Genomic DNA, 17,642 nt, shown 5'->3' with positions numbered 1-17,642 from the left:
GCAAGTGCCCCCGCTGGCCGCGTCCCCTAGCCCCCAACCCCCGCAGGGTCTCCCACCTGACGTCCTCCCCTGAGCGCATAAATTTAACGTGTCAGGGGAAGAACGGTCAGGCAGAGGGAGGGCCGGCAAGGGTCGGGTCTGGGCCAGTGGGGCCCACTAGGGCCAGGGCCCATGGGATTTTTCCCAGTGTCCCGGCGGCCCAGTCCAACTCTGATAGTAACCCTGGCATTTCACATAAGCAAAGGTCCAAAAAGGCCCAATAAATGGTGACTGTATATAATATAATATCATATAATATAATAACAGTAGCCCCTCTGGCATTTACTAGAATCTACAGATTGCCTCGTCTCATTAAAAAACACGTGACAGAACAGGCCAGAACAAACTTGATCCTTAATGGACTGGAACGCAATTAAGTTTTGGATTTTCCCTTATTTCTTATTTACCTTTTCTTATTGTGTAAAACCAGGAAATGCCTCAAGTCCTTCTTAGTGAGTCACAATGCCATAAATGTCTAAGGTACAGAGTAACATTCATTTGGTGACCCAGGCTCTGACGAGGGTATTTCTGGCACAAAGAGTAGGTGTGGTATGCAAATGGACAGAACTCCAGGTTTACGTATTTTTTCACTGAACATTTCCTCTCTTTAAGGCATGAAGTCACCTCTCTTCTTTCTTCTCTGCTTACACTGCAGTCTACATAATATTTCTTTCTAATTCTACACTAATATTTGCATTATTCTGCTACTACCTCCTCTCCTTACTAGCAACATACTCACACTAATCCACTAATATTAGCACTAATCTTCCTAGTAGTAGCACAATAACACTGTTTCACTGATGTCCCTACTACGGTAGCAACATACTCTTCTTTGTGCCCTCCTGTTGCATCTGATTTAACAGAACCCGCATGTAGGTTTGGTGATATTGAACTTTGCTCCTACAGAATATACACATTGCCAAATGACGCCAAGGTAATGAAATGGTTACAAAAATATTTATTATTCACAAACAAAATGTGTAACATGTTTTAACCTTCTCAAAGACATCACACTGACAGTTATTATTATTATTATTATTTTAATATTATAAAACCAGCACCTCACACCATAATGGAACCTAGACATAGGGGGACACACAAACCTATGAACATTCACAAGAGAGACTCCAATTGTCAGCCAGCAGATGACTGAACAAGCTGGGGTTTAATTTTGGCATCTTATTCCTCCCAGAGGATATAAAAAAATGCACAGAGAAAAAAAGATAGAGCAGACACGTGAAATGGCAATATTTACACAAATAAATCTGGCTCATTCACTTAATTCATCCTATGGCATTTGTGCAATCAGCAGAAATCAGGGTGCACCAAGGCAACTTTAGATGGTACGAATGGGTTGGTATTTCAGGATTTCATAACTGCAGATTGTTAGCCCCTGGTACATGGGGCTGAGCGCTCCGGGTATGCTACTAAGGGTTTTCCTTTACCCATACCTCTGGTACAAGCCACCTAGTTAAGGGTATTCCTTTTAGGTGGCAGGTGAAGTAAATACAAACCCAATAATTCCCATACTGAGTGTTCCATTCATGGGTTGCTGTTTATACCAGCTGCCAATGTGGGTGGCTAACTTGGCTAGCTGATCCAAACTTAACTTAATTCTCATTGACCATAAAAGTGTTCAGAGATGAGTTGGGTGACTGACCAAAAAGATTTTTTCTATGGGCAGTTGCACTCTTTAAGAGCATCATGTGATCCTCATCATGGCCATTGAAAATGCCCGATGAATGGGGCCTTCTTATCCATATCTCCAGAACTTCACTTATACGGGCAAAGTACTGAGAGACTTTGCAACAGGGTGAAATCATCTCCGTAGGAATGTTCTAGAATATTTATGTATTTATGTACATGTGCTTGGCAGGCCGAGTTTACATAGTAACATAGTAAGTTAGGTTGAAAAAAGAAACATGTCCATCAAGTTCAACCTTTTATATATAGTTCAAAGTATCTTGTACAGACATTGCCATCCTCTCTCTGTTCTTGATACCTTGTTGGTTGGCTTGTTGGTGGCTCATCTTAATATGAGTATATCCACTGCATTCGGTCCTGCACAGAGTCATTCCTTAAAAGTGCCCCAGGTCTGCTCAGAAGTTTTCCTTGTTGAAATAGAACTGAACTTTCCTTGGGTCAAGGCTGGAGTACTGATGGCAACACTGCTTTAGGGTTTTGCCAAGAGCTTGAGGGCCACACAAGAACACACCAACTGTTGATCTGAAAGCACACAGTTATTGGTCAGAACATTGTATATGTGTATTTTTGTGTCATTTTAGACATACATATTAACAGAAAAGGGATTATACTCAGCTGCAGCTAATTCCTGTAACTGAATCCTCTAATCAATGAAACAACAATTATCTCTGCCATATGAGTAAGTGTCACTTTTTCCTTATTTGTTTGTAAAATATAGCATGTCATATTTTTTGAAGAGCAAATCTTCAGGCAGAATTCTAAATTAAAAAGTAACTTTATTGGACTACTGCCTTACGCGTTTTGTGTTCACAGACACTTAATCATAGGTTTCTGAGAGGGTTAAACTCAAAAACTTACTTAGGGTGCCATTCTGCCACCTTTGAAAATTCATTCTCCCAAATCGGACGTCCATAGCTAGTTTTCTGCCTCAGTCCAGTCACTGTATCCGTGGCATGATCAAAGTCAATGACAACATGTCCAGCCTGGGAAGCAGAAAGATTATTAGTATACACGATTAAGAACTGGCTCTGGAGGATTTGCAAAAAGAATATTAAAACAAAACAGACACAGATAAATTGTAATAAGCAGAGTAAGAAATAAAAACTGTAGAATCAGTATAACCAGGATTAAGAAGAGGCAGCCAGTATAGGCATTCAGCCCCCAAGGTGCCTCTGCCGGCCATGTCCTCCGCACCCCCCGCAGGGGCCCCCACCACCTGCCGGACATCCTCCCCTGAACACACAAGTGAAACGCGTCAGGGGAGGACACCAGTGGCTGGGGGAGAAGTAACAGGGATCATGTCTGGGCTGCCTGGGCCCACCGGGTTTTTCCCAGTATACCGGCGGCCCAGTCCGACCCTGTAGGCATTAGCTGGACACTATTCAACACACACATGCAAACTGAATATGCTACTTATGTATGATATGTAACCTACACTTTACATTAGGAGAAAAGAAGATTATACTCATTTGTGTAATAGGCATGTTTGACATATAAGGACAAAATGATCACATTTTCAATATTATTACTAGAGTACATAAGTAGAGGTCACCTACAATTTTGCTGTCCCAGCTGGTGAGGAAGAGACGGTAGTTAAGGAATCCATCTTTCCCCGAGCAAATCATTTCCTGTTCCAGGGAACGCAGAAGGTCGGCAAACCAGGCAAAGGACCCTGTCTCCCGGCAAATCCAGTAGAAATAAATCTAAAAAGAAAATTGGAGAAAGATAGAGCATTTCTATTCAGGGTTTAAGACTAGATACTATGTGAGATTGAAAACATTAATATTTAGTATTTTTACATTTTTTTCCTGAATAAACGCCAACAAATAAACTACCAATAAATGATATGATATTTTCCTAAAATTGTATCCTGCAGAACCCCACCATTTCCAGTAATCCTTTTCTTATTCTTCCTAAGTTTTGTTTCCTCAGTTGTAAAAATCATAAGCTTGTCCCCTCTTGCTATTTATCTGTTTAAATACCTTTTTAGTCTTGAGCCTTTGGTCATCTCTCTGAAATTTGTACCAAATGGATTTCAAGATGGATGCAAAAGGAGTGACCCCAATGCCAGCTCCGACCAACATGCTAACTTCATACTGGAAGACATCTTCACTGGCTGTTCCAAAGGGACCATCCACCTCAAGTCTAATAAAGATTAAATATATTTATCAGTCAGTTTTTGTCTTATATTGCCAGGATGCCATATAAAAAGAGAAGAAAATAGAATACCTTGGTGGGTTTTCTGCTTGTTCCTGAAAGACCTTAATAAGATTGTCAGTCCAGTCCCCAGCAGACCGGATGTGTACAGAAAAGCAGTCCTCTTCTGGAGCAGATGTTAGTGTGAAGGGATGCCACTCCAAGGCTGACACAGAGGGGCAGTTGATGAAGATGTATTGTCCAACCTCCATTTTGAACCCTCGTTTTTGCATCTGAATCTCTAAGACCTTAGAAGGATGGCTGACAGCCTAGTAGAAGCAGGATAATATTCAATTACGGTAGGCTGGACTTTGTTAAAATAATATTTACTGCCTGATGGCTGAAAGATCACACAGTGCCTTAATCAACGCTGCAAATGAGTGGACACCATTGTTCACTCATTCAACCTATGAGTTACCTATCCTGTGAAATAATCTTACACACCACCTGACCACCACACTTCTAACATAGTGTGACAACCTACCTAGATAATCCATCCCACATAAGGGTGAAGACACATGAAACTACTAGTAGCAGCTACTTTTTCATGGCTACTAAACGCCAGAAAATACCCTGCCATAGACAATACTGAGAATTGCCTCTGCTAAAACACACATAGAGACAATTGGCGGTAAATTATCAGCATTGTCTATTTTAGTAGCCACAACAAGTAGCTGCTACTAGTAGCTCCGTGTGTCTTCACCACAAATTCAAGTCATCTTTTAAGAAGCATAAAGATTAGTTTGAAGTAATTAGATAAACAATTTTCATTTTAGAATAAAAGCGATGGCTTTAGGGCTCTGGCACACGGGGAGATTAGTCGCCCGCGACAAATCTCCCTTGTCACGGGCGACTTATCTCCCCGAACTTCCATCCCACCAGCGAACATGTAAGTCGCCGGTGGGATGGTACACGCTGCGCAGGCGATTTCGGCAAATCGCCGAAGTTGCCCACCGGCAACTTACATGTTCGCCGGTGGGATGGCAACTGATGGCAACACGGGAGATTAGTTGCCCGCAAACAGGGAGATTTATCGCGGGCGACTAATCTCCCCGTGTGCCAGAGCCCTTAGAGTGCTAAAGAATCAGAGTTTGGAGGAGTTATCATTTCTAGGGGATGAGTAACTACATTTAAGTCAAACAGAATGACAATGGAGAGCTGCATGGTGGCATAATGCCTTGTAGAGATAGGGGGCCCTGTGTGTATATTTAGCAAGTGCATTGTGTGTAGCTGAAATACTTTTCAGTCAGATTTGTACGACTGCTCCATTTTCCTCCTACATTACAATAATAAACTGCTGGATAAATTGCCTTGTGATAAAACTTATCCAAGTGATATGCAGACTGTAATGATATTGTGAGCTCTACCAGGGCAGAAACTGAGGCAGTTGATTAAACATTTTCTATAAAGTGCTGTAATGGTTTGTTAAACCTAATAACCCTTTTTCAGTGTAAAGAGAGCAATGTCCTATTGATCAACATAGAGGAGACATTTAAAAAAAATGAGGTCATAAATAAATACTATGTAACTTACCTTTGTTATAACAACTGTTTGCCGGGATCGGTAAAATCTCAGTGTCCTTTCAAATATATACAAGATCATTGGTGCCAAGACCCACTTCCATGTCTACAAAAAAATAAGAATAAAACGAGTTAATTGTAGTCCAACAAGAAACCTGTTTAAGCTTATTACAGAGTAAAAAAAATATTGAATGAAGTTCCCAGTAATATTACATATTTTAGACCAATTTTGAGAGATTAAAACAAACATGGGTATTTCTTAATATCATATTAATTTCAATTTTATGTGACAGTCCAGATAGTGGCTCTGGATGACCTACGTGCAGGTTTGTCAGTTCCAAATGCAACCCTTTATTCTATTGTCTTCTAAACAAGCGTCAAGGGCATAGAAATACAGCATGGGGCATGAATCCCTTCAGAATGCAGGTCCGGACTGGGATTTAAAATAGGCTCTTGTATTTTAAGTAGGCTAAGGCCCCTACAAGCTCTCTAAATAGTGAGTGTCCATGGCATCTTACAGCAGCCCCTCAAAGAACCCACAAATTGCCAGTCCTTGCAGGTACCTGCGCTCCGTCTCAGAATTGCTTTAGTTCTGGGAGAGAGGAAGGTAATGTGCAATGTGCAAATAAATGGACAATTATTGCTCTTTTATCCTCTTTGCAAATGGCTCCTGTTTTCTAAAACATTTCAAACCCCCATGAATCTTATGTTTCATTTTTTATTCAAGGGGTAATATGCTAAACTGAAGAATAACTATATTTAGGGCTCCTAAATACTCTAAATCAGGGATCCCCAACCTTTTATACCCGTGAGCCACAATTAAATTGAAAAAGTGTTGGGGAGCAACACAAGCATGAAAAAGGTTCCTTGGGGTGCCAATACCAGCTATAATTGGATACTTAATGGCCCCTATGGGGACTGGCAGCCTACAGAAGGCTCTGTTTGGCATTATACTTTGGTTTTTGTTCAACCAAAATTTGCCTCCTAACTAGAAATTCAAAAATAAGCACCTGCTTTGAGGCCACTGGGAGCAACATCCAAGGGGATGGGGAGCAACATGTTGCTCACGAGCCACTGGTTGGGGATCACTGCTCTAAATAATACATCTAGGGTTCAAATAAAAGCCCTCATTTCTGTAGTTACTTTTATATATTAGAAAACATTGTTTGCCCACAGTTTTTCTCAAATTTGAATATGCAAGTAAAGGCTCAGATAAGATTTTTGGTTCATCTGATTTTAAATTTATGAATTTCATGCATTCCATATATACCCCATAGTTGTGTGATTCGGTTTGATGGCATGCGTTTTTCTCTTTTGTCTAGTCTCAAAAGTACATTTTTAGTTTATATCTCACCCCAGGTTCATTGCCCTGGAAAGCAGGCACTGTACATTTATCATTGTGGTGGTCGTCGTCATCCCGATTACTGCTTTTGCTATTCTGCCACTGAGTAAAGGAGTTGTGGCATTTTTCATAATTGTTGGTTTCCATACTGTCTGATGTCTGACCTCGTACGATACGGCTGTAAGAGAAACATTTCTAATATTATTAAAATATTATTTACTTATAATAGAAGATGTAACACAAGTGACATCAGTGTATAGTTTACAGGTTATACATGGCTCATGTATATTTTCTATATTTATATAGCTTCACATAGAATGACAAAAACAGAAAATGTCTCTATACATAAGATTAAAAAAAATGTTTAATTTTACTCCACATTCTAAAGCTGGCACTACGCTGTCAGATCTGGGCCCAATTTGCCTACATGCTGGGTCAGAACGATCTGGTCATTGGCCCTGGGATGATGCAATAACTTTTACATTAATTGAATGGCAAGTTGAGAGGGAACTGGGGAGGTGAAAGATGCTAAGCTCAGAAGTATTGTTTAGGACCCACTTCAGCTGTATGTAAGAGGATATTTAACTTTATTTCAGTATCAGGGCATAACTATCTATACAGCGCACCCCCCAGTGGGGTCCAGGCAACAGAAGGGCCCACATTTCAGGGTCTGCTGTACTGTAGTCCTCCCTCCCCAGCCCCTCTCCTACCTTTAAAATAGTGGTGCAGTCAGGGCCAGAAGCTGTGGTGCAAGAGGGCTGGGGGGGCAGGGGAGAAGGGACTGCTTCTGTCGGGGCTCCCTCTGAGGGGCCCAGGATAAGTATTAATGGCCACACTTAGGGACACATTCATCAAAGTACGACAGGTCCGAATACAAAAAAATTCATATTGTTTTTAAAAGGTTTCAACTTTTGCTTATTTTCTGCAACTTTTTCGTACATTAGCACGACTTTTTCATACTTTGCGACAAAAAAGCGAGACAAAATCGTATTGTCGCGCCAAGTACAAAAGTTTCGGATTCATTCAAGCTTTGGTATCGAGAATTTCCTTTGGCCAGGTTGGAGCTGCAGAGTGCCATTGAGCCCTATGGGAGACTTTCCTTGGGCCGGGTTGGAGCTGCAGAGTGCCATTGAGCCCTATGGGAGACTTTCCTTGGGCCGGGTTGGAGCTGCAGAGTGCCATTGAGCCCTATGGGAGACTTTCCTTGGGCCGGGTTGGAGCTGCAGAGTGCCATTGAGCCCTATGGGAGACTTTCCTTGGGCCGGGTTGGAGCTGCAGAGTGCCATTGAGCCCTATGGGAGACTTTCCTTGGGCCGGGTTGGAGCTGCAGAGTGCCATTGAGCCCTATGGGAGACTTTCCTTGGGCCAGGTTGGAGCTGCAGAGTGCCATTGAGCCCTATGGGAGACTTTCCTTGGGTCAGGTTGGAGCTGCAGAGTGCCATTGAGTCCTATGGGAGGCTTTCCTTGGGCCAGGTTGGAGCTGCAGAGTGCCATTGAGCCCTATGGGAGACTTTCCTTGGGCCGGGTTGGAGCTGCAGGGTGCCATTGAGCCCTATGGGAGACTTTCCTTGGGCCGGGTTGGAGCTGCAGAGTGCCATTGGGCCCTATGGGAGACTTTCCTTGGGCCGGGTTGGAGCTGCAGAGTGCCATTGGGCCCTATGGGAGACTTTCCTTGGGCCGGGTTGGAGCTGCAGAGTGCCATTGAGCCCTATGGGAGACTTTCCTTGGGCCGGGTTGGAGCTGCAGAGTGCCATTGAGCCCTATGGGAGGCTTTCCTTGGGCCAGGTTGGAGCTGCAGAGTGCCATTGAGCCCTATGGGAGACTTTCCTTGGGCCGGGTTGGAGCTGCAGAGTGCCATTGAGCCCTATGGGAGACTTTCCTTGGGCCAGGTTGGAGCTGCAGAGTGCCATTGAGCCCTATGGGAGACTTTCCTTGGGCCGGGTTGGAGTGCAGAGTGCCATTGAGCCCTATGGGAGACTTTCCTTGGGCCGGGTTGGAGCTGCAGAGTGCCATTGAGCCCTATGGGAGGCTTTCCTTGGGCCAGGTTGGAGCTGCAGAGTGCCATTGAGCCCTATGGGAGACTTTCCTTGGGCAGGGTTGGAGCTGCAGAGTGCCATTGAGCCCTATGGGAGACTTTCCTTGGGCCAGGTTGGAGCTGCAGAGTGCCATTGAGCCCTATGGGAGACTTTCCTTGGGCCAGGTTGGAGCTGCAGAGTGCCATTGAGCCCTATGGGAGACTTTCCTTGGGCCGGGTTGGAGCTGCAGAGTGCCATTGAGCCCTCTGGGAGGCTTCCAAAATCATGCACAGAAGGTTCAAAGTCAGAAAGGTTTTCCCGCATTTTACGATCGTTTACATATTAAAAAATCTTACTTTTCGGCCATTATGTGCTAAGATACGTTTTTTTCGTAAATTAAAAAGCACGATACAAAAAAATCGTATTTGATAAATCTGCCCCTACACATTGAATAAACCCAATAGGATTGTTTTGCTGCCAATATGGATTCATGCAACTTAGTTCCCATCAAGTAAAATGTACTGTTTCATTATTACAGAGTAAAAAGAAATAATTTTCAAAAATGTCAAAGTCTTTGGGAGATGGTCTTCCCCTAATTAAGAGTTACTTTGGAAAGCCGCAGTGACATGTATATTTCCCCACCAGCGATCAGGGACGGATTTCTGTTTTGGGCACCCCGAGGCCGCCCCTGTCTGTCGCCCCCTCCCCACCCGTGCGCATGCGCGAAAGCGCCCCCCCAGTGCGCAATGCCGAAAGCACCCCCCCCATGTGCATGCGCGAACGCGACCCCACCAGTGCGCATGCGCTCCTTTAAACTCCCATTTTTTGGGGAGAGGTCCCGACTGCTCCGTATGGGAGCCAAATTTAAAAAAATTTTTGCGGCGGGGCGGCATGCCGCCCCTAAACTTCTGCCGCCCTAGGCCCGGCCTTTGTGGCCTCTCCACAAATCCGGGCCTGCCAGCGATTGCAATGTTAGTTGGTGGGAAAGCATTTGCAGATTAGCTGCCGGTGGTAGAGGAGATTAATCTTATTTTACCCTAAGTCACTGAGATAGTCCTTACCCCGCTCCATGAAACACAAGGCCTATGAAGAAGATGACGAAGAGGTGGTGGGTATACCAGAAAACCTCAAAGTAACATCTGCGAATAAACTCAGTGGAAGAGGTGATCATGAGGATCAATGCCAGAGTGATCACTACTCCTGTTAAGCCAGCAATAGTTGTGAATGCAAAATAGGGTGGTGTCTGAGAAGGAAGAACAGAATTGTGTTTCAGCATCAAATCCACATGTAACACCTTGCTAACATATATCCCCTCAGACACTATCAATGGGCAGCGCCCTTTGAAGAACATATATATGTCTAATAGAGACCCTAAAAAACATAAAAAATAATAATTTGAAATCATAAAGGTGAGTTTGTTTTAGACGTAGGTTTCCAGAATATATTTCCTTATGCTAAAGAGTGACATTTGCTATTAATTTTTCATATTAAAAGTACAAAATATTTGGCACTCAAGTTGTGGCATTATTAAATATATGGCTTCCTGGGGATGATAGATGTATTTCAGCAGCAGCTTCTGTTTGCAGTAACCACTATAACTGTAACACATATTAAAGCTTGTGCACTTCTGAGATATTTTACCACTGTCGGTGATCGCACTGGATTCAGCCAAGTTCCATCCTCTCCAATGCTTGACAGCTCTCCTGGAAGAGTATCTGTTTTTTTTTGTGCTGCGTCGCAGTATCGTTCAACGTTGAATAGGTGGGCAATAGTGTGAATAGCTTAAAACAGAGAAACACAAACAGATAATTAAACTAATTGAGAGGGAATGTAATTAAGAATGTCTGCCCCAGCTACAAACTTACCTCTGGGAAGGGACTGTGGCTGTGGGATAGCAGGTATAGTAGGGAGAGATGGTGCCTATAGTAGCAGTGGGATAATAGCCTCTGGGAAGGGACTGTGGCTGTGGGATAGCAGGTATAGTAGGGAGAGATGGTGCCTATAGTAGCAGTGGGGATAATAGCCTCTGGGAAGGGACTGGGGCTGTGGGATAGCAGGTATAGTAGGGAGAGATGGTGCCTATAGTAGCAGTGGGGGGATAATAGCCTCTGGGAAGGGACTGTGGCTGTGGGATAGCAGGTATAGTAGGGAGAGATGGTGCCTATAGTAGCAGTGGGATAATAGCCTCTGGGAAGGGACTGTGGCTGTGGGATAGCAGGTATAGTAGGGAGAGATGGTGCCTAAAGTAGCAGTGGGGGGACAATAGCCTCTGGGAAGGGACTGTGGCTGTGGGATAGCAGGTATAGTAGGGAGAGATGGTGCCTATAGTAGCACTGGGGGGATAATAGCCTCTGGGAAGGGACTGTGGCTGTGGGATAGCAGGTATAGTAGGGAGAGATGGTGCCTATAGTAGCAGTGGGGGATAATAACCTCTGGGAAGGGACTGTGGCTGTGGGATAGCAGGTATAGTAGGGAGAGATGGTGCCTATAGTAGCAGTGGGATAATAGCCTCTGGGAAGGGACTGTGGCTGTGGGATAGCAGGTATAGTAGGGAGAGATGGTGCCTAAAGTAGCAGTGGGGGGATAATAGCCTCTGGGAAGGGACTGTGGCTCGTGGAATAGCAGGTATAGTAGGGAGAGATGGTGCCTATAGTAGCAGTGGGGGATAATAACCTCTGGGAAGGGACTATGACTGTGGGATAGCAGGTATAGTAGGGAGAGATGGTGCCTATAGTAGCAGTGGGATAATAGCCTCTGGGAAGGGACTGTGGCTGTGGGATAGCAGGTATAGTAGGGAGAGATGGTACCTATAGTAGCAGTGGGGATAACAGCCTCTGGGAAGGGACTGTGGCTGTGGCATAGCAGCTATAGTAGGGAGAGATGGTACCTATAGTAGCAGTGGGGATAATAGCCTCTGGGAAGGAACTGTGGCTGTGGCATAGCAGGTATAGTAGGGAGAGATGGTGCCTATAGTAGCAGTGGGATAATAGCCTCTGGGAAGGGACTGTGGCTGTGGGATAGCAGGTATAGTAGGGAGAGATGGTGCCTATAGTAGCAGTGGGGGGATAATAGCCTCTGGGAAGGGACTGTGGCTGTGGGATAGCAGGTATAGTAGGGAGAGATGGTACCTATAGTAGCAGTGGGGATAATAGCCTCTGGGAAGGGACTGTGGCTGTGGCATAGCAGGTATAGTAGGGAGAGATGGTGCCTATAGTAGCATTGGGAATAATAACCTCCATATTCAATAGTAAAACCTGCAGAGTGAGTTTTAGTTACCTGTCATCAAAGCAATTGTATATCCAACGAGTTTATGGAAAGCCAGATTATTATCAAGTTGTTTCCTCATTGAACGTTGAACACACTAGGAAAAAAACTGTCGTTACTCACGTGTGTATATATTAGAGGCTGGATAGTGGTGGACATGATGTGAGAGCTCATCCAGCCTACTTATCATCAGCTCAGTTATCGGGGACTGATCACCTGTTTATAATCCAGGGTTGCAAAAAAGGCAGGTATTTTTTCCCTAAAGGTGGCCATACACAGGCAGATTTTTGCTGCTTATTTGGGTCGTTCGGACTAATTCAGCAGTTTATGTGCCTATGTATGGGCGACCTCGCCAAATAAGCGCATCACAACATGTACAGCCACCTTAAGTCCAGCATTAAAGAGGAGAATTTGGTATCTTGTATAATGAATTGATGTATATATATTTTCTATTACAATTATTTAAGCATACAAAAGAAAGGTGCACTTACTGTGCAGGTGCCCCGCAGGAATGACAGGAGGTTCCGACAAACAGGAAGTAGAATGAGCAAGCAGTTAAAGTTAAGGCATGCTGCGGAACCACGAGCCCAGGCTAAGGCAGACTAAAAAAAATAAAAAAGATTTTTTTTATTACCTGGCCTAGACCTGATGAGCACAAATACAAATGCAAACACTAAAATGGACACAAAATGACATTGATGCCATTTTCAAAGTACTTGCACCCATACATGCAGATACTTGAGGGAAGCGCTGTTTCACCCTTCTAGTCTGTGCTGCATTAGTGCAGGTTTTCACTTGTTGGTGCATTCATGGTTGCAACTGATTTTGTTTAGTGAATATGATGCCAATGGTATTATTAACTATTCATGATATCAATGACACAATCCACACTGCTTGAACAGTCGTTTGCTTCTGATTTGCTAAGATGCATCTGAATCAGTGCCAAGTGTGGCAAGTGTCACAGACCACAACCTAGCGGGCATCAGCAATGACACTGGAATTCTTGGAAATAATTCTGCGTTGTGGGTAACAAATATGCTGATTTGTTGTCAAAAATTGCACCTTAAATACTTTTACAAACTGTGATGGATCAGGCCCTTTCTTAGGGTGAAGACACGCAGAGCTACTAGTAGCAGCTACTTTTTCACAGCTACTAAACTCCAGCAGCTGGATTACCCATCTCTGATTTGTGCCACACACACACACCCTTGTCCCTGTGGTTAAATTACTGTAACCTCCAACAGAATAGCACTGTGGATTTCCATGCCTATGTCACTAAGCAATCTCAAACATATTCTTCTTTGTCCCCTATTATCTCTCATAGTGGTTCAATAAAGCCCTAAACTACAAAACTTACCCCCAGTAGCTCTCTGGTATATGAATATGAATCTCCTTTTTCAAAAATCATGAAAAAATTTATAAATATGAAGATATTGAGCCCCAGCCAGGTAGCCTGTAAAGAAAAAAAAGATGTGTATGTACAGCTTTAGTTACAGAGATTGCAGAATAACATTAGACTACACATGGCAAATATGATGGCTAAAAGAGCAAAGGCATAAAGAAAGTTCCGAGAATGCCTGGCCTTAGCAAAGCTGAAATATGCGACCTTTGCTATTGATATAGCACAATAATATATTTAGGTAATGCCATACTATTCAGTGAATGGGTGATTATATAGGGCACCAATGAAGAATGGAAATGTGAAATGTGTTCCATGAACATAGGCATTAAAAGCAAAGCCTGATTGATTTAGCTAGGCAAGGCTCTCTACTAAGTCAAAAGACTGATGCAACTAGCTAGAAGTTTCATTTCTTGAAAGCTTTGTCAGCACAATTTCTTCATTAATATGCAAGTGCACTTTTTTTGTTTCAATACATATTTATTGAGTTTTTTTATCTTTACAATTATCAGTGTTCTTATATAAGGGTGAAGACATACTGAGCTACTAGTAGCAGCTACTTTTTCATGGCTACTAGACCCCAGAAAATACCCTGCCATAGACAATACTGAGAATTGCCTCTGCTAAAACACATGTAGAGACAATTATCAGTAAATGATCAGCATTGTTTATTTTAGTAGCCACAACAAGTAGCTGCTACTACTAGCTCTGTGTGTCTTCACCCTAAGGGCCGTGGTAGATGGGGCGGTTAGTCACCCGCGACAAATCTCTCTTGTTGCGGGCAACTAATCTCCCCGATATGCTATCCCACCGGCTTGAATGTAGGGATGGCATATGCGGCGACGCACATTCCCGAAATCGCGGAAGTTGCCTTGAGAGGAAAATCTCTGCATAGTATTCTAGCACATTAAATCAGATACCATTAAAGGAAAAGGAAAGGAAATTGTTAAGCCCCCTCCCTCCACAATTATAATAACTTATCCGATACCCTGAGCCATTTCTCCTGTAAGCAGAAAGCTGCAACAGCCTACTTCTGCCCAATCATCATAGAGATGGTCTTCTTCAAATTCGTTCTTCATCGGCCTACATACAGTTAAGTAACGAGGAGCTAATGATCCAAAACTGATTGACTTATGGGCATGTCCACCATATGTGAATTATTGTTTCTGAGGAAAAGCAGCATCTGAAATTGGATCAATTACTGAACTATATATGTGCAAAGAAAATATTCTGCTCCACAATTTATTTGTATTGGTGTCCTCCTATAAGCAGCGTAAAGGGAAAAAATTAGAGACTCCCTTAAACAGGCATGCCTTATAATTAGCGGAATCTCTGGCTAGTGAGGAAAATATTCATAAAGAATTCAGAAACAATGTGTAACGCTAGTAACCTACAACCTACTGGCACCTACGGTCTTCACATTCCCTTCTCTGAATCTGACTTCATCTTCATATCCGACTTTCACTGAATGCTTGGAGACTATGATTTTCAAACCCAGAAATGTATCCACAAATATCATAGTCAAGGAATACATATGTACTGTATATGTACCTCTAGATATAGTAGGACTTTAATGAAAGCTTGGGGAGCTAAGCCCCCCTAAACAGCAATGAATTTCCAGGACAGAGATATTTTAGATGCAATATACAATTATTCTGCCATATATATCATACAGAAAAATGTTGTCTGTAGAAAATGTCTTTAAATAGCATTCCCCAAACACCTATAAACATATACTTTCACAATAGCAGACACATTATCTGTCTCTCTTATTTCAACAGGTCGGCTAAGCTAGCTTTACACACGGAGATCCTATCTAAGGTTTAAAATAAGATTTGCCGATTTGCTTTGAAATTGATTAAAAATAAGCACTATAATAGCTTCTACTGCTTTCCAATGAACCTGCTCATTCTGTAAAGCACATTAAATAGGCAAAGTGGTGGCAATTGTTTCTGTATCTACAGATTCAGCAATTTTATTACTACACTAAAATTCTCTGAGATAGAGGAAACGCATCTTAACTGATCTGCATGGATCTTTCTTGCTTTTTTCTGTCATTGTAAACACACAGTAAAAAATTGTGCTTAATCCCAATAAAAACCTTTGCCCAGAATGATCAGATCTATACATGTATAGGTAGTTTGGTTGTGCCCACATTTACCAACTGTTTCTGTATCTACAGATTCAGCAATTTTATTACAACACTAAAATTAATCTTAACTAATCTGCATGGATCTTTCTTGCTTTTTTTCTGTGATTGTAAACACACAGTAAAAAAATAGTGTTTAATCCCAATAAAAACCGTTGCCAAGAATGATCAGATCTATGCATGTATAGGTACTTTTGGTTGTACCCACATTTGCCTTAGTTCCAGCTGATATTCTCTCTTTTACATGTACTCTGTTCCCATATTTTTTCAGATTACTCTTCCAGTGACATTTAATTAGCTCCTTGCCATGATGGCATTTTATTGGTTTGCTTCCCACAAACCCAGACAGCTGGGAGCTTTAAGCCAAGAAAGTGCCACCTGTGTCCAGTGGACTAAGCTGCACAGGAACTGGTTCCCGTGGTTCAGGAGTTTCTCGCTTTAGCAGATGTTCAGTTCATTTTAGTGACCCAGTGAAAGTTACTGTCCTCTCTTTGGAGCCATTGTAATTAAAAGTTGTCCTCCCTGTGTTTTTAGGACTCAATTAGAGAATATTAAAAAATCTTACCAGGACCACAACAGAAAACCAATTATTTGCAATCCAGTTTCCCATGTTGCTCTTCTTCTCGTTCCCCTTCTATAGCTGTGTTCTGACTGTGTGTGTTCTGTCAGTGGTTCCCTCTATACACCTCTCTGTATTAACTGCTCCCTCCCCTTTCACAGGTGAATTCCCTGCATTTTTTTCTTACAGGAAATAATCAGACTTTTAGCTCTCTCTTTTTCCTCATGATTCATTGCATCAGGTTGATTCTTCCTTCCATCGGCCCAACCCTTCAGTTCCAAAAGACAGGTTCCACAGCTGGAAAACAGGTTCTGAGACATGGGATCCGACAGCAGTGATATTACTTAAGGACACCTCTAGAATGTGTGCAACATGGGAGAGGTATGTAACAGTACTGTAGCAGCACCTTGTAACTGAGCTTCAGCTTTACACTGCTGGCTTTTGGAATTTCCGTTAGGGCTTGTTTATTAACCTTTATTATTATAACCAATTTCACAAAGTTCTTATAATACATGAGCAATCTTTGTGTGGTATTATGGCACTTTTAATAAACAATCATTAAGGGAGAAGAAAACGTAAAAGGGATTCATGATTTTTTTGGTGTACTTTTATTTCTAAATTACACTGTTTACATAGCAAACAATTCACTCTACCATTTAATCATTTATTGTTAAACCAACAAATGTTTTTTTTCTAGCTGTAATATTGGTGTGTAGGCGCCATCTCAGTGCATTGTGCCTGAGTCTGAGCTTTCAGAAGGAGCCAGCGCTACACATTAGAACTGCTTTCAGGTAATCTTTGGTTTTGTTTCTCCTACTTCTGGAGGAGTCCGAAGCCAGACTTGGATTTCTTACTATTAAGTGCTAATCTGATATCTACTGGGAGCTGCTATCTTGCTACCTTCCCATTGTTCTGCTGACAGGCTGCTAGGGGGAAAGGGAGGAGGGTGATATTACTCCAACTTGCAGTGTAGCAGTAAGTGTGACTGAAAATTATCAGAGAACAAGTCACATGGCTGTGGAACCCTGGGAAATGAAGAATATAGGTAACCCCATGTAAAATTTCAAAATGAAATATAAAAAAAAATCTGTTTGCACTTTTAAAAAATGGATTTCAATGCAGGATTCTGCTGGAGAACTGTTTTCCCATGACAGTATTGCTTTAAATTACTGGGGGAATGTCAAATGGTAAGAATTTCCCCCCCGGAGATTATAATCACGTACCTGATACCCCTGCCAGTGGAGGACACAGGTGGGCCCAAAAATGTTTTATCGGGGGGTGGGGGGGCTGTGTAGTAGAGGAGGAATTTAAAGGAACAGTAACACCAAAAAATGAAAGTGTATAAAAGTAACTAAAGTATAATGTGCTGCTGCCCTGCACTGGTAAAAGTTGTGTGTTTACTTCAGAAACTGTACTATAATTGATATAAATAAGCTGCTATGTAGCCATGGAGGC

General features: G+C 42.5%; 1 protein-coding gene across 1 annotated transcript; it reads right to left on the bottom strand.

Moving 5' to 3' along the window:
* Positions 1-977: 977 nt before the first annotated feature.
* Positions 978-16,508, bottom strand: nox1 (NADPH oxidase 1). Its single transcript, XM_002939203.5, has 13 exons — positions 16,194-16,508; positions 13,438-13,533; positions 12,572-12,682; positions 12,093-12,177; positions 10,458-10,597; positions 9,878-10,059; positions 6,814-6,979; positions 5,473-5,565; positions 3,973-4,208; positions 3,726-3,888; positions 3,300-3,446; positions 2,602-2,726; positions 978-2,265 (listed from the first exon to the last, which is right to left on the bottom strand). The coding sequence occupies exons 1-13, from the start codon at positions 16,236-16,238 to the stop codon at positions 2,139-2,141; spliced, it is 1,716 nt and encodes a 571-aa protein (XP_002939249.2). The 5' UTR covers positions 16,239-16,508; the 3' UTR covers positions 978-2,138.
* Between the last annotated feature and the right edge of the window lie 1,134 nt (positions 16,509-17,642).

Source organism: Xenopus tropicalis, chromosome 8 (assembly GCF_000004195.4).
Source record: "Xenopus tropicalis strain Nigerian chromosome 8, UCB_Xtro_10.0, whole genome shotgun sequence".
Lineage (NCBI taxonomy): Eukaryota > Metazoa > Chordata > Amphibia > Anura > Pipidae > Xenopus > Xenopus tropicalis.
This window is presented reverse-complemented; position numbering and strand designations above follow the sequence as displayed.